Source organism: Lygodium microphyllum, chromosome 11, assembly GCF_053477565.2.
Source record: "Lygodium microphyllum isolate KBCC chromosome 11, Lygodium_microphyllum_v1.1.10, whole genome shotgun sequence".
Classification (NCBI taxonomy): Eukaryota; Viridiplantae; Streptophyta; class Polypodiopsida; order Schizaeales; family Lygodiaceae; genus Lygodium; species Lygodium microphyllum.
Window position 1 is genome coordinate 144,852,479 of NC_141145.1, and position 17,510 is coordinate 144,869,988.

A 17,510-nucleotide genomic window follows, 5' to 3' on the forward strand; every position below is an offset into this window, starting at 1 on the left:
TGGTCAAGTTGATGCAAAGACACTCCAAAATGGAAGTTGCCTAGACAATTTAATTAGGTTCTCAGCAGGGACACGCAATGGAAACCTCTGGTCAGACGCCGGTGCATTCTGCGAGTGCCCCCTAGTCAAACACCTTGCGCGTCATCCTCTCTGAGGAACAGCTCTTAGCCGTTCGTGCCACGGAGCTGGAGCTAAAAGAAACAGGGATCTTTGGTTAAGTGGTAGGACATTTCCCATCCAGGGCCTAACTTTGAGACTGGCTTCATTCCACTTTGCACATCGGCACAACGCAGACAGTATCCCCCCCTGTTGCTCCCTCCATCTGCAGCAATACTCCCCCAGCCGGCATCACATCACAGTAGAGTGTTTGGTAGGTTCTCAGCAGGGACACGCAATGGAAACCTCTGGTCAGATGCTGGTGCATTCTGCGAGTGCCCCCCAGTCAAACACCTTGAGCGTCATCCTCTCTGAGAAACAGCTCTTAGCTGTTCGTGCCATGGAGCTGGAGCTAAAAGAAACAACGATCTTGGGTCAAGTAGTAGGACATTCCCCATCCAGGGCTCAGCTTTGAGACTGGCTTCGTTCCACTTTGCGCATCGGCACAACGCAGATCGTGGAGGCGGTTCTTATGGGTCAAGGGATCTTCATGGTACAACTCACCTCAGCAGATGCAGCCCGTGAGCTACTAGCTAGTTCACCCTATGCTTCCACGAAGGGGGTCGACCATCTACATGGTCCCCTGGTACATTGGCTTCATAGTGAAGGCATTCGCGCTCCACAATAGTTTCCTTAGACACCCAGTCACCCTACTCTTCCCCGGACTGGCAATAGAGTACCGCCAATTAGTGGAAGACTTTGGACGACTCTTCCACATCGTCCTTCCCACTTCTTTCACAAACGCAGTGACAACCGCAAGTGCCTCAAAGGTACAGGTGGCAATGAAAGAGACAAAATATACCGCAGTTTCTAGAGATTGAGGCAAGACACTCCTTCAAGCAATAGGTTATTGTGACCGGGCAACCAAGACAGTGCTTGCATTGCCATGACTTTGGGTATCAAGCAACAGATTGCACGTGCTTCGAAGCCAAGGCAGCTTCACCTGACAGGCCCACAAGTGGACACAGATGGCTTTACACAAGTCCAGAGACGTCAGAGAGGGAGACGGCAGGGGGGGCCGCAATCAGCCCCGTAGACACAGCCATGGTGATAGGGAGCAAGAGGGCGAGCGCCGCCTTCCTAGCAGAACACGCAGCCCCCTCCTCCTCGACCCACCCGGCAAGACCACAAGCCTACGCATCCACCACCCACAGAGGCGTCGCATACCTCCTCGCCCGAAGGCCCACATCCCCCTTACCCTCCCCCCCCCCTCCCCACGGCTCCCCCTCCCCGATCCTCTCACATCCCCACACACCCGCCTTGTGTCTCCGATCACCCCACCATCCCTCGATCCTCCCCCTCCCCACCATCTCCCCCGCCGACCCCCCCTGATCCCCACCCTATACAGGGGACCCCCCTCCCATCCATCCCCTTCCCCCACTGCAAGAGGTGAGGAGCCCCACACGCCAACATCCTCCTCTCATCAGCAGCCTAGCCCTCCCCATACAACCACTAGCTCATCCAGCAAGGCCGGCCGACGACACACTTTCCCGAGACAGGTGCAGCTACTTCCACAGTTCTTTCGTAGCGGACCATGGTCTTACTTGAGAGTTGCAGAGCATAGAGAGTTCCCACTACCTTTCGAGGTGGAAATCTTTGTGGTACGCAAGTCGAGGAGTGGCAAGGTCCATTTACTAGCACTACTGGATGGACCAAACTGCGCCTTCTTCCTCCAGACCACTCATACAGGAGATTGGACGATGACATAGATAGAGGAGGAGGTGAAGAGCCAGGTGGCAGACCACATCTCCCAGTGGATGGGAGGAGGAGAACTAGCACTTTTTTCCCAGCAGTGGCCAAGATGCATGATGGGCATTAACTAGTGGATTTGGGCCAAGGTCCCACATTTGAGCATTATCTTTCGAGCTGCTCCGCAGTGGAGAGCCCTGATGGATGTGATCAAGTGGCCTTTGTTGGTACAGAGTCCCGCCTTTCAGCTTGGCTGATAGATACCTCGGTGGTACCACCAAGTGCATTCATCACCCCCATGGTCCCACCCGAGGGCCACCATGGGGGAATGGAGTTCGCCGTCCAGGCCTGCAGCAAAGTGAAAACGCATGCCCCATAGCTCTTCTTGTTCGTTTGCAGCTTCCACACCGAACAGATGTTTGTTCGGTCAATCGCAAGTTTCCCCATGATTTTGCATCTTGCATCCTGGAATGTGAACAATCTCCACTACACTGGAGCACATGGTTCTAAAAAGTTGATTGTTCGGCAGGAGCTACAACCTGCCCTTGCCGGATAGATCGACATCTTACTTTTACAGGAGCACAAGCTCACTCCCGCACAGGCCTAGCAAGTAGGGAAGGTACTCCCAAGTAGCTCACACACTTACTAGGAGCACGCCATCGATGCCCACGGCAAGAGTGGAGGCATATGCACCTCTATTGGCCAAAGCCTCACCGCCTATGTACGGGACCACGGGACAATTGTGGCAGGAAGAGTGCTCTGGATCAGATTGGACATTGGGGACTCATGCCTTGGAGTCCTTAATGTTTATGCCCCTACTGAGGCTAGATCACACAGCAAGTTCTAGATGAAGATCGCAGCAAGACTCCCAGAGGTGGACTCTTGGATTGTTGGAGGAGACTTCAACAACCTGGAAGCCTTAGAGGATCAACATGGCAAGGGCAGAAACTACCAAGGCATGGCTAGGGAGGAGCAGGAGGCATAGGAGGTCTTCCTACTGGCAGCAGGAGAACACAATGCTTGGAGAGACCCAGCTTTCCACAAGAGGGAGAGGTCGTTGGATTTCTCTTGGGGATACAAGCGGCTAGGAGGAATCCTACTGGAGCGACTAGATAGGTTCTATGTGGGAGAGTGGGGATGCTCTCGCGAAGGCCAAGTAGGGCAATTGGTTGGCACCACTCTGTCTGATCATTGCCCGATTCTCCTAACACTTGACCCCCCAGCATCTATCCTAGACGTGTCGATTGTGTTGGATCCCTGATTCGGTCTACAGGAGGCAAGAGATGAAGAGTCAGATTAACCAGATTTGGACTAGGGAGTAGGGCAGGAGGGACCAAATCGCATTGTAGAGGTCCTAGCCGAGTCGAGCAGTATCTGCCAGGAGGCAACCCTAAAGGCTAGGCAGGGGAGTTGGGAGGAGAGAGCACTCCGGCAGGACCTAGCAGCCACGCAGAGATTACTACAAGAGACATCAAGGGATTCCATCCTCCACGCACAGGAGATGTGCGCACAAGCAGCCATTGCCGGCCTACAGGACAAGCGCTCGAAGTTCTCATCCCCCACCTCAGCAACCTTCTGGGTGCGGAAGGGGGACACGATGTGGAGGGAGTTTTTCCAGGTGCATCAGCCCCACACCTTAGGCGATTAGATACGCATCCTTCGGAATCAGTATGGGAGGATTTGCTCTAGCCCAAACGAGGTGATGGAGATTGCCACTCACTACTACATGCATCTCTTCCAGCGGGGACAGCCTCAACCAAAGCACAACAATGTAGACAAGAAGTCTGGGATCACATCCCATCCCTCGTCACAGAGAAGATGGGACGCTCCCTCCTAGCCCCCTTCACTGAGAAGGAACTAGAGGAGGCTTTCCATACATAGGACGGGCAAAAATGCCTAAGAGAAGATGGCAACCTCTCTAAAGCCTTCTTCACTACCTACTAGGAGGTGGTAAAGGACCCCTTACTGCTGGCCTTCCAGGAGTTTTCAACTCAGGACAGATGCCAGGGAGTCTATCGGCAGGTCTTATCAATCTCCTCCCCAAAGAGGGAGACCGTTTGGAGAGATCCCAGTGGAGACAGATTACCTTGTTATCAATGGCCTATAAGGCACCAGCAAAAATTATTGGTAGGCATCTTTGCCCTCTACTTCCAAACATTATTCATGACACACAAACAGGCTTTGTCCAAGATAGAAGCATCCTAGACAATGTCTTTACCTTCTTTGAGGCAACAAAGTGGGCCCAGCACAATGGTCAAGGACTGGCGGTACTATTGGATTTTGAAAAACCTATGACAGGGTGGACTGGGATTTCTTAGAGGGCACCATGGTGAGGTTGGGCTTCCCCCAAGCATGGATCCGCAGGGTCTCCGCACCTTACAAATCAGCTACTAGCAAGGTTCTTATAGGTGGCAAGCGAGGGGAGAAGTTTTAGCTAGAGAGGTCAGTCTAGCAAGGGTGTCCTCTGGCCCCATATTTGTTCCTACTCTTTGCACAGGCAATGTCTCACTTCCTCAGGTCACGTGTGAGCGGGTTACGCGGCCTCCAACTTCCAGTGAGAGAGGAAACGGAGCTGTTAGACTCAAAGTGTGCAAATGACAGCACTCTACACAGAGGACGATGAGTTGATGCTGGAGAGAGTGAGACTAGCTCTCGAAGTTTTTTGCATTACAGCAAAAGCAAAAATCAACTAGCGAAAGTTAGTTGGTTTCCTTATAGACCTAGAATCTAGCACGAAGTGGGGCGTTCACTTGGGATTTACATGGGTGTGCAGAGGGCAAACCATCCATTACCTAGGGTTCCAAGTAGGACTCAACATCACTCCAACCTCTTGAGGTGTTTTGCATTGCAGCAGAAGCAAAAATCAATTGGCGAAAGTTAGTTGGTTTGCTTACAGACCTAGAATCTAGCACAAAGTGGGGCATTCACTTGGGATTTACAGGGGTGTCCAGAGGGCAGACCATCCGTTACCTAGGGTTCTAGGTGGGACTCAACATCACTCCAACCCAACAGTTTCTTCTAGTCCTTGACTCTATTCGGAGAAAGCTAACCTACTGGAGTATTGCTTGCCTTTTCCTAGTGAGCTGAGCATTGGTGGTCAACCAGGTCCTTCTAGCGACGGCTTGGTATATCGCCTCGTATTGGTGTTTCTCCTCGCCCTGCATAGTTCAACTTCGCCGCCTAGTGCGGAACTTCCTCAGGGCCAGGTCAGACAAATCCAGGGACTCCAAGGCCAAGGTGGCATGGGTGACCATCATCCAGCATCGGTTAGAGGGAGAGCTTGGGATCATAGACCCAGAGTATCAGAGTCTAGCCCTTTTGGGCAAGCTAGTAGTCAGCGGCCTCACACCAAGAGGGCAGATATGGAAGGTCGTATTGCAAAAGGGCCTCCAAGAGTGCAAACCGAGGCTTGGCGGTGATTGGAGACCGTCCTTGAGATGGATCTTCACGACGGCCCACATCACGCCCCCTAGATCCTCTTTCCTCCGCAACCTACTTCATGTGTGGCAAGGCCTCCGTAAGGCCCTTATTCAAAGCCCCCCAAGTTGCCAGGGGGAGATAGACTGCCAACCGGTGATATGGAGCCCCCAGATCAGAGATCGGAAGGGGGTATAGATTGGCGAGCGTCCCCCACATCCAGTGGGCTGGTTGGGAGGTCCGACCCGGCTCGTACCATCAAGACTTTGGCGAGAGGTGCATAGGACGGCGGACCTAGAGGAGTTGTAGCGGGCATCAAGTTGCCAGAGGGGAGCGGAGTTGAGGAGAAGGAAGATTGACACTGTGATACCCCAAGAGTGGCTTGACCCCCCACTACGAGAGCCGGTAGAGCTTGGAGAGGTATGGGCTGCTAGGTTTTCACCAACATGTATCCCCTTACAAGTGGTAGGTAGAGTGGGCGGTGCCCCCCAGGGGACCTTCACCATACAAGAGAGGCGTTCGGTTCTTGACAGAGGGCAACAGGATGAGGGGATAGTTGACCTTCTGTGGAGGAGGATTCGGGTGGTTGGTCTTCGGGGGAAGACATGGCAACTAGACCCTTATGTGTTCTGGGAGGAGTTCCAAGAGTGGCGCCTTTGGATATGGGAGAGCAGGCCACTTGATGAGTTGGAGTGGGACCCTGAAAAGTGGTTATGGCCGGTCATTGCGGTCGCCAAGAAGCCACTAAGGTTCCTAGAGTACACATCCAGGATTGACAGACACGTCCTGATGCAAGAGGGCATGGACTGGGCACCCTCGTGTAACAGGTATTGGGCGGAGCATAGTATCACGGATGCTTTCCAATGGATTTTCTGGCACCGTCTATGGGACAGCTGGAGGCCGAGAAGGATATTGTATTTCTTATGGCTGTTGGCACATGGAGGCTTCGCGGTGGGGAGCTAGTTAGCCCAGATGCAGAAGGTTGGAGACTATAAACGCTACCCACAGCAATCTCTGAAAACTCCAAATCACTATCTTTGGTCGTGTGAGGCGACGTAGCTCGTGTGACGAGGAGCATGCCACATTCTCTGCCGTATAGCACCCAACCTTGGACGTATCTCTTGGGGTGCTTTTTACTAGCAGGCAGTCAACCAAGGCTATCACCTTCTGTATAAGGCTAGGATACAGGACACGATCTTCATCATTGAGGCTAGGTCATACGCAGTGGTCGGCTTGAAGGCTCTACCCATCCACCAAGTATTGGAGCCCACAGTAGACGGCTCTGAGATATGGGAGATTGTAGGGAGTCTTACTGAATGGCACATCTGGAAGGCGTAGTATCAAAAGATTTTCGATGGGGAGAGACTTTCAGTACATGCGACTTTGGCAAAGCTCTAGACCTCCATCATCCATTCCCTCCATAGCCAATGAGACTAGGTGTAGGGTGAGTCTCGAACTCGTCAAGAGCTTCGTTCTCACTTCATGCGCACCTGGGGCAGCTAGGACCTATTCTTCATAATACAGTCAAGCAGCCCCAGATGGCAATACATCCCTCTCCATGGCTTCTTTCCCCCATTCCCCCTAGACTGCCTTAAAAGGCTTGTACACTTGATATATATGTGACAAATCATTAGCTCTAGCTAATCTGTTAAGCATGAACACTTCTTTGTATTTCAGGTTTTTTCTAAAGTAATATAATTAGCCACACTTTATTTGCGAAAAAAAAATATATTGTATCCAAAGATGGGATTCAGATGGATCCAAAAAAATTCAAGGCTATTGTAGAATGGTCAAAATTGACTAATATTCATGAAGATTGAAATTTCTTGGGATTATACTCTTATTACAAAAAATTGAAGTTTCTTGGGATTATGCTTTTATCACAAGAGATTCATTAAATGGTTTGCAATGATTAGTGGACCATTGCATGATTTAACCAAGAAACTAGTGGCATTCCAATGGACCAACCTAGAGAAAGAAGCTTTTGAAACTCTTAAGTTCTATATCAGTGAATGACTTGTTTTGATTATACCTAATTTGTCAAAACCATTCTTTGTGAAATGTGATACTTCTGTAGACTACAATGATACAGTCTTAAATCAGTAAGGGCATGTAGTTGCTTATACAAATAGAAGGTCACAAAATACAAAAAAGAATACTACTATCTATAAAAAGGAGTTAATGGCCATCATTCAAGCTTTAAAAGATTGAAAGCAGTATCTTTTAGGTGGAGAATTTCTCATCAAGACAAACCATGACAATCTGAGACATTTTCTCAACCAACCAAAGATTTTTTAGAAGTATATTCAATGGGCCAATTATTTAGCTCAATTTAACTTTCAAATATTACATATTCCTAGAAAGCAAAACAAAGTAGTCGATGCCCATCAAGAAGACCTCGGATTCATGCAATATCTATGATTCATTATACAGATTTCACTAGTTTAAATGACATCTATACTTCTGATGAAGGTTGTAAAATCATTTGGGAGAGTTTACAACTTGGTAAAAGGGTAAACTCTTATATTTTCAAAGATGGATTTCTATTGAAGGAGAATAAGTTATGCATTACTAAAGATTTCAGGCCTAAAGTAATGGAAGAATATCATACAACTCCTTACATGGCTCATCGTGGTATTTTGGCCACAACCAAGGCACTTGAAATGTATTTCTTTTGGCCAAGTCTTCGACGAGACATTAAACAATTTGTCAAAGAATGTATTGTGTGCCAAAAGATTAAGTTTGATTGCCAAAAGCCTACAAGACTTTTGCAACCATTACCAATTCCAAACCAACCTTGGAAATATTTTTGGCTTGTCAAAATCAGCCAATAGCAATTATGGCATATGGACTATTATTGGCAAGTTTAGCAAACATACTCATTGCATTTCAATCAAGAAGACTATGAAGTCTCAACATATGGCTAGAGTATTTATTCAACAAATCTTCAAGTATCATGGGTTACCATGATCCATCGTAGGTGATAGAGATCCATGAATCACTAGTCTCTTTTAACAAGCTATTTTTAGAAATTTGGATACAAAGCTTACTTTTTCATCTTTAAATTATCCTCAAACAAATGGTCAAAGTGAGAGAGTCAATCTCAGAATATTAGATATATTAAAGTGCTATTGCCATCAAGCTAACCAACAATGAAAAAAGTATTTATATTTGGTAGAATGCGTCTATAATAATACAGTTCATACTTCTAAAGATAAAGTACCATTTGAGATTATATATGAAAAACCACTCTTACTATCTATTCTCAAAACAAAGAAGAATATATTTCATGTCAATGAGTTCATGTGAGATATGGATACAACTTTTGCTCAAGTTAAATGAGCTACCCAAAGATCTCAAGAAAAAAAAAAAGCAACAAATAAGCATCAAAGACACTTTATTTTACAAGAAGATTGGGTATGGTTAAAATTTGACAAAGCTCGTCTAAGAAGCTCTAACAAGTCTTCATCCCAAGTCACTAAGCTCGCATCAAGAAATTATGAAACACTTCAAGTCACTAAAAAGATTAATTATATTTGTTATAGGTTACAGCTTCCAAAGCATTGGAGAATTCACAATGTTTTTCATATCCATATTTTGAAGCCTTATAAAAGACCTTCACCATTGAAACCTGTAACAGAGAATCCACCTAAAGTAGATGAACATGAGAAGATACTTCAACTAGAGCAAATAGTCTTTCATATAATTAGAAAACAAAGAAAAAATGACTCTTATTTAGATTCTAAATGGATGCTAAAAGAGTATTTTAAGGACTATCCAAAAATACTTTTAGCTTATAAAAAATTTGTAGGATCAGATATACTTCACGCAATATCTTGAGGACAAGACATATTTCAAGAGAGAGCCAATTAACCAACCTTTTATATATAAATTGCTACCAAGACATATTGGCTCCATGATTCAAATTAAGTTCATACTCATATACTTTAAAATGCGATTTATATTACGTGAGTGTTTCAAAATATAATTTGATGTTCACTTTTCTATTTAAGAATGACCAATGGCCAAAACACCCTATAAATTATACTTGGGTCGTTATTGACGAGATACCCAAGAGAAATTAAAAGTTTAGTCGGGCGGTTAAATCGACCAAAAAGCTCAAAATAACAAAGACTTTTATACTTAGATAGTCAAATTGACTAGAAACACATATAATGAGTAGTTTCAAAAAGTGAAACTAGATGCTCATGATCAAAGAAACAAACCATGAACCAGTGAACCTATATAATGAAGCTCTCCAAAATCTAAATTTAGCGACTCTTAAAATTTAAAATGTGACTATTTTTTAAAGTTAGTCAAATGAAAATTTTATTCACATCAAAGGCTCTGAAATTTCGCAAAGAACAATTTTGTCTTCAATAACTATCTCAAATTCTTAAGCATTTGAGAGATTTATAAAATAGAAGTTTTAGAAGCTTCTTTCTCTAGAAAAGTGACATGTAACATCTATAATAGGACATGTGTCATTTTCAAGAGACAAGTATCTCTACTCTTGTCATTTTCAACAAAAATACTTATCACTTATAATCTCTACTTTTCACTTTTGAGTATCCAAGCTCTACACCTATATTTCAAAGGTCTCTCTTTTCATTTGGAATAAGCTCTCACGCTAAAATTTCAGCTACATGCTTTATACTCTCTTATCTCTCTCTCATCCAAGAAACACTCTCTACTTAGCTTGATCTAATCCAAGCACTAAAGAAGAAAATCAACTTGCTGCCTGAAATTTGCAAAACTTAGAATTTCAAAAATCCTAATTTTTAGAATTGCAACAAATCAACCCTTTCATATATGGTTTAAGCTCTCAATGCCTTAGGTTTGTTTCAAAAAATTCATAAAAAGGAGGGGCATGTTCCCCTCTCAACGTGGATGCGTATATACGTATACATATTTCGCATACTCTTGTGAGAGTGAGAATTTCTCCTCACTCTCAGATTGATTGTACAATGTAACTTAGCTCATTCCTAAGAACTTGAATTGAGCAAAAATGCATTTCTTCAAGGAGGTTGCCCATCTTCACCCCTCAATATGTCTCCATTTCTTGTAAGTACTACTGGCTGTAATTTTCTCAATGATTATCATATTCCGCTTTAACTATTTATTTTTCTTCATTTACTTGAAACATTAAGCCTCAAAAACAAGCAAATATTATAATTGCGAGCATACTATGTTGTTCAAGGTGTTTACAGTAGTATCAAAGCTTTGGCCCAATCCTCACCCCAATACTAGTGGTACTTACAATTATAAGGCTGCTTATTTTCAACCTTTGAATTGAGCACTTGAGCATATTTTTTTTAAGTCCCAATGAAAAAGTAAAGTGCTATCCTTCAAGTCATTCAAAGCCTTAGAGAGGAGAATCAACATATTCATGGGCAACTTCTCAAACTAGAAAGAGTTGAGAAGCCCAAAGAATTCAAGGAGAAAAGCGCATTTGCTTCAAGAAACCAAAGCCATAGTAATGAAAGGAGATAATCAAGAAGCCCAACTACGTCCAAAAGGCATTATGAAACAAATAGAAGGTCCCATTCTACTTCAAGTTAAAGAGAGAGATCCCATTGAAGCCCGTCCTCTTCTTCAAAAGTCATATGGCGGCTTTTTCAATGGATTCTCATCAAGTGACAAAGACTCATACTCTTCGTATGGAAGACCTCATCATCAACAAAGGCGTCAATATTCTTCACCCTCATCTCCATCTTCATCCCCATCAACCACTTCATCATCTTCAACCTCAAGATCTGGGCATGGACAAAGACATAAGAACAAGAAGACCAAGTCATTATTTCAACTTGATAAGAATATCAAATTCAGAATGTATGATGGTTTCACAAAATCCCGATTTTCTTTTTTAAGTTCATTCATTAATTTTAAATCTTACATGGCCATGAAAAGTATAAAGAAAAAAAAGAGTTTAAGTTTGCAACTCTATGTTTGACTCATCTAGCCCATGTTGAGCTAAAAATGCATTGCAAACTTGTTAGCTATTTTAAACAGTCCCAAAACTCAAATGTTACCAAACTTTCATTAAAAATAACACTTAGCTAGCATCCTATTGATTACAACCTTAGTGATCACTTTCTAGCCTCCGATAGGTAGCACACTACCGCGTTTACGAGATTTCAACCTCCAAACTACAGCCTTTTGGTTACCACCTATTATTCTTTCACATTTAGCATTCTTTCTAGCCAGTGGTTTCCACACTCAAGATCCATCTCTAGTAAACCTCAAACTTCGACTACTTTCTCAACCCGTGCTTCCACATCAGCCACCGGCGATCAAACAGCTTTGCCCTTGAGTATATGCTACATGATAAGCCCTGCTCGTGTAATAACCCTTGAGCTAATATTTTGTAATAAACCTAACTATGGATTACTTAGATTCTCTTGGCACCTAAACACTTGGATATAATTAGAAAAGTGAAGCAAAAGCATAGCAAGTCCTAATCCACAGGTCTTAGAACCTAGCAATAGTAATCCCAATTTCTCTCAAGATGAGAGCATCCCAATTCTCGTAAGTGGAGAGAATATAATTACCCAAATTCCATGCAATAAAAGACTCCATAAATTCTTGTCACTAGCTCTAACTATGTCTCAATAATGACAATAAAAGTCACTATCAACAAGGCATCGTATGCCAATTCATAGATAGGGTGTGCTTGAAAAGCTCTTTCATGACAAGCTTATAAAAGCTTTCTTTGTAGTATAAAGCATCAATAAGGCTTAGCTTAATGGTTAGTCACCTTGCAATTAAGCACACTTGGGTAATGAAAATACCGAGATGGGTGATCTTCTAATAGGTTTTTCCTTCGAGCAAATGGTTGCACCTTGTATGCAGGCAACGGCACCAACAAAGCCTTTATAGCCTCGTTACCAAGTATGCCAAGGTCTATGTCTTGGTCGCTACCTTAGTCATGAGCCGCAAGACGGATACCGCCCTCTGCGTGGCCCCCTAACATCATCAATGATGCAACGTTCAATGCTAAAAGTAACACCCCCACCCTTCCCGTGCCCTTTTCCCTTTCAACTAGTACAAAGGGAAGGAAGATACCACATAGGACATTGTGAGTAGGAGCAGATACCCTAATTCCAACTAATGGAGCTATGATCATCATCAACCTCAGATGGAGCTCCCTTGCCTTGAATGTACCTCTCTGACGAACTCTTCTTCAATGATACTCTTATTGTCGAACTTCCTCCACATTGCCTTTCTACCCCAACTTCAACATAATCCTTGCCAACCCTTTTATTCCATCACCTCTCCTAACCAAGCTCTCTACCATCCACTCTACTTCAAGAGCCAATCAAAATCATCAAGATACAATGGCCTTGAAGAGAAGAAATGGAGACATATCCAAGCAAGTCCCAGTCACAACCGGAGTGGAGCAAGCGATTGCAATGACAAGCACAACCCCTCTTCCACCCCCATTGTAACCCCCACTGTAAGTTGACCAAGTGACGTTAAAAGTCATATTTTCACTGAAGGAAAAACTCATTTTTCCTTCCCCTAAAATCATGAGATTAAAACTATTAGCAGATTAGTCAACTCACAAGTGAGTTTGAGAGTGATTTAGTATGTTAGGCACAAGCAATTATTTATGCAATTTTTTGGTGCCCATTTTTATTGTTTTTTGCTACTATTTCATCATTGACCAACATTTATTATTATTTTATTTGCTAGCCAATCTGATCCACATATTGGTGTATTTTTTGGCTATTTAGTCTGTGGTTCTCTTCTCCTCAATCATTCATTCACTTGAAGACTTCCAAAGTAGGTTTGATTGGAGAGAGGGAGTCGGTGCCAACACCCACACAAGAAGTGGCTCGCTGTTGTATGTGACAGCCTCATGTTTGGTATATGGATTCCATTTTCCAAGCATATCTCTGAGTTCTCCCTTTGCAGTGTTCTTCTATTCTTCTTCGCTTTTACACTGCAAATCTCTTTCTTTTATCGTGTTGTGCAATCTATTACAGCAGTCTTCTACACCTCAGTCGCTGCACCCACTTTAAACATGTCGATGTTAGGTTTTGAGGTGCTGTTTTTTGTTATTCCAGGTCTACCAACTTCTTCAACTCCTGCCGTTGATCTTCCTTGACTGCTGAGAACTGCTTCCACCCTGGACAACCTGTCTGCTGCTGTTTGGCCTATCAACTGCCCTAGACACGTACGTTTTGATCAGCTGTACCTGCATTTTGCTACCGCAACAAGATTCCAAGCTGCAGTGGCTGCACTTAATACTATTGCTACCTGCATTTTGATTCCCAGCATCTGCGCTTTCAGATCTGAGGTTTTGTATCATCTTATGGCTAGGCAACAATATTTGCAAGCTGATTTTGCTGCTCTTGGTTTTGCTTTGACTAATCTTAGCTGATTTCACCCTATTTAATCTAATTTTATCTCTTTTCAACATGATTTTGTGATCAGCTCCTCTCTATACTGCATGTGAACTCATTTCAAATGCAATTTGTGTTGCATTTTGGCTCTCTTCTTTTTTTTTCGTGTGTGCGCGCGCGCTTCTCTTCTTTCTTGTACCCTCTCCTCCTATCCTCTCCCAATGGCACTTCCGTGCTACCTAATGATAAACTTCATGGCTCTAATTACCTAGCCTGGAATGTTGTTATCAAAGCATGATTTGTGCAAAAGTGATTATGCTATGTTGTTTCAAGAGCTATTAAGCAGCCCCAACCTCCCACTCCCCTTCCAATTGATAGGAACCTTGATAACCATGAGGAAGCTTATGCTTACATGGGATTTCAATGATGGCCATGCATATTCCGCTCTTCTCCAATGCATTTCTAAAGATGTTCTATCGGCAATCACTTCCTATAGAACAACTTCAACAATATGAAAGAAGCTTCAGATGTTATATGAGGCTCTATCAACCACGCATACAATGACCCTCTATGGACAACTCCAGTCTCCAACAAATGGAGTTTGAGCCTACAAATACTATTCAGTCTTTCTTGCTTCCTCTAAACACAAGCACAGGATCAGCTTTAGCACATGCAATGTGTATTTCCAAAGGCTCATATTGTGGGGGCTATTCTATTAGCTCTCTCTGGAGTTTGATGGAGTAGCCAATGCTTTGCAAGCCCAAACATCATTGACACCAATCAATTTCACACATATGTCCTCAATATTGCCTCCACAAGGTGGCCATGATGAGGCATTTATAGCTTCAAAGAGGGGTGACAAGAAGAAAAAGTCAAAGGCCCAATGTTATCCCTGTGGTACAAAGGGACATTTGCACAAGGACTGTAAGGAGTCAACAGCTTCATGAAAGAAGGAAAAGAAGACGCAAGATATGGACTCTTCCCACAAGACATCCTCCTCCAACTCCAAATAAAATCCTCTGGCCAAGGGGAAGGCCTAAGCATGAAAGGGCTCATCTTCTTCGAAGAGAGAGAAAGGCATTGCTGCCCCTCCTTCTTCCAAGAGAGAAGGGCATGGTGATAGCAATGTTGAAAACTCATGAGTGAGTTTGGGCCATGCCTTATTACTAGCTATTTTAGGCATTTTATTGTGGTCTATATGATGCTATTTGGACATTTTGCTGACCAACCTGATGCATTATTTGCATTCTTTTTGCCCATTTATTTGGGCTCCTCCTCCACATTCAGTCATTCATTACTTGCAGATCCAGTGCACAACCTGGTGGAGAGAGGAGCCGGTGCCAGTGCCCACACAACCAATGACTCATTGTTGTATGCAACTGTCTCATGTTTGGTGTATGGATTCCATTTCCCAAGCATTCCTTTGAATTCTTTTCTTTGCAATGTTCTCTCTTTCTCTCTCTTTTGTCTCATGTTCAACAATTTAATTCAGCACTTGTTGATGCTTCCATTGTTGCATCCACTTCTGACATGGTATCAAATTTCAGAATCTCTACTCCTACTGTTGTTTTTCTGTTGATTACAGGTTTGCTGCCTATCACCCCGTTTCCAGCCTTCGATAGGATCTCTGCACACAGTCTATAGCCTAGCAACTACTGTCTGCTATCCATTGCCCTGCTGCCAGCCTTTTGTAGGCTGCATTTTGGTCCAGAAGGCTGCACTTTGATTTTCTGCATTATTTTATTGCTGATTAACCTGTGTTTTGATGTCCAGCGGCTGTGTTTTCTGCATCTACTGCTCTTCAAGGCTGGGCGACAGCATCTGCTGCCTTCTTATAGTGTTTGTTGGCTGTTTTTCATTTTCTAGGATCGATTTTGTGTGATCAGCTTGTAAATACTACACGTGAACTCTCATCTTGTGCAATATTTGCTATTTGGTTGGCTATCATCGATTCTTCCTTGAGCACTCCATAGCCCAAACTTAAGGCACATTTGAGCTTCTCTTGCCACTACTTTGAGCCTTCACTTCATTGCTACAGCTGGCACCTCTACTCCTTCAGTATCCGTTTATCTCACACCTCACTTGTGATCTCATTCATCGTCATTTCATTCTTCTAAGCATACATTTTGTTAGTTCTGTTGTTCATACTTTCTATGCCTTCGATTAGCTCTCTTGTTCTGACCAAGGCATCAGATCCTTGCATTCACTTCACTTCAGCTATTGTACTGCCCCGAAAGCCTATGTTTTAAGATTTACCAACCCTTAGCAGACTATTTGTTGTCACTTGGGTTTTACTTTGCTGCCCCTTCTGTGCAAATCCCTTAGCACACCTCTCGTCTGTGCTGGCATTTTGTAGCACAGCAAACTTCCTCTTATGAGTGTTTGTGAAGTGCATGACCAGCTTCTGTCACGCACAATCTGTACGTGATGTCTCCTATCTGTGTTCGGCACTGATCCATGGCTCAATTTCACCTACGGGCTGGTTTCTGCCACACTCTAGTTTCAACACACTGCTCCAAGCTTTCTATCAATTCTCAGCAATTCAAGAAAGTAGATACTCTTCAAAAGGGGGGACTCCACACAAGATTCTCATTTTCCATCACAATTCACTGCAACAGGGTTGTATGACAGACTATTTCACGTAATCAAAATGCTCCCGCTCAATCTGTATTGGCTGTAAGGTTTCTCAAACACTCTTAAGTCGTTTTTGCCCTCCCCTTAGCGTACAGAATTAAGTTACAAAAGCGTTTGTCTGCTATTTGAATGGGGTGTGTGTATGTGTGTGTGCGCAAGCTAATGACTACCATTAAACCTGCAATAGCATTGAAATGAAACTCAACAACTTTTGTGTATTTGTGGTGAAAACAGCTGAGATGCCCTCCACATCACAAGAACTCGGCCATCGAATGCAGAAAAATAACCACCAAAAACAGGGCAAAGGAAGACAGCAACCAAGGTTGCTGACACAAGGTAGGCAGTTCTAGCCATATGAAATAACATGATTCGATCAAACAATGGAGGTTCAGACTACTCACATCTTCATCCTCGTCATCAGATGAAGGGGGAATAGAGTGATCATTGGTCGGAGCAACGCTGGCATGTGTACCTTGCCAAGGTGCTTGAACTGGAGCAGAGGGGGGCTTCCCAGCCATCCTGGCTTCTAGCTTGGCAAGCTTGGAAGGGAGGGAAGGGTCTGATTGGTTCGAATTGGATGATATATGAGAAAGCACGTCATCTGGCATGGTGATTGCACGGACGAGCCTGCCTTGACCTAGAGACCAGCTCTGCTTCTGTCAAAATGAGGGCCTTTCGGTCTAACCCTTTGACGCTTCTTCCTTGTCATCATAATGGCCATGTAAGTGGATTCCCAAGCACCCGATACCACCTCTGCACAGAAGCTGACGTTTTCCTTGCATCGGAGAAAAGCTCTGCCTAGATATGGCGGGATGTCAGTAGGACACCAAGGAGCTCTGCAATCCGAGGAGCCTGCAATGTGGTATTTCGTGTTTGTGGGCCATGATAAGTGAGCCCCTTCTTCCTTCACACCAGATGCCAAAATCTAGCCACATGGGACAGGGCACTTCAATGACGCACAAGATCATTCATTGTCCACAATTTATATTTACAAAAATAAGATTTTCGTTCTTTATGTAAACCAATAAATAAATAGATGTACATTATAAATATAGTCCAATAAAGAATAGTTACTACTAACTAATGAGCATGTTCTCTCTCTCTCTCTCTCTCTCTCTCTCTCTCTCTCTCTCTCTCTCTAGTGTGGGGATTGTGCTCCTACTTAATTATTAGGAAACATGTGACAATCACCCTAACAAAAATCTAATGCCCATGTTACTTTCACAACCAATCAAAGATGAAAGTAGCTAACATTGCACTTGGTTC

General features: G+C 43.9%; 1 protein-coding gene across 7 annotated transcripts in view; it reads right to left on the reverse strand.

The window, feature by feature from the left end:
* TSL (Protein kinase superfamily protein) overlaps positions 1-17,181 on the reverse strand; it is a 96,037-nt gene extending 78,856 nt beyond the window's left edge. For 3 of the 7 annotated variants that reach the window (XM_087688311.1, XM_087688304.1, XM_087688305.1), the window contains exon 1: positions 16,646-17,178. In XM_087688311.1, coding sequence (XP_087544437.1) covers positions 16,646-16,852 — 207 coding nt within the window. In that variant the 5' untranslated portion in view covers positions 16,853-17,178. Of the gene's footprint in view, positions 1-10,915; positions 11,019-16,645 lie in introns of all 7 variants that reach the window. The other 4 variants (XM_087688309.1, XM_087688306.1, XM_087688310.1 and 1 more) reach the window with 4 other exon arrangements.
* Between the last annotated feature and the right edge of the window lie 329 nt (positions 17,182-17,510).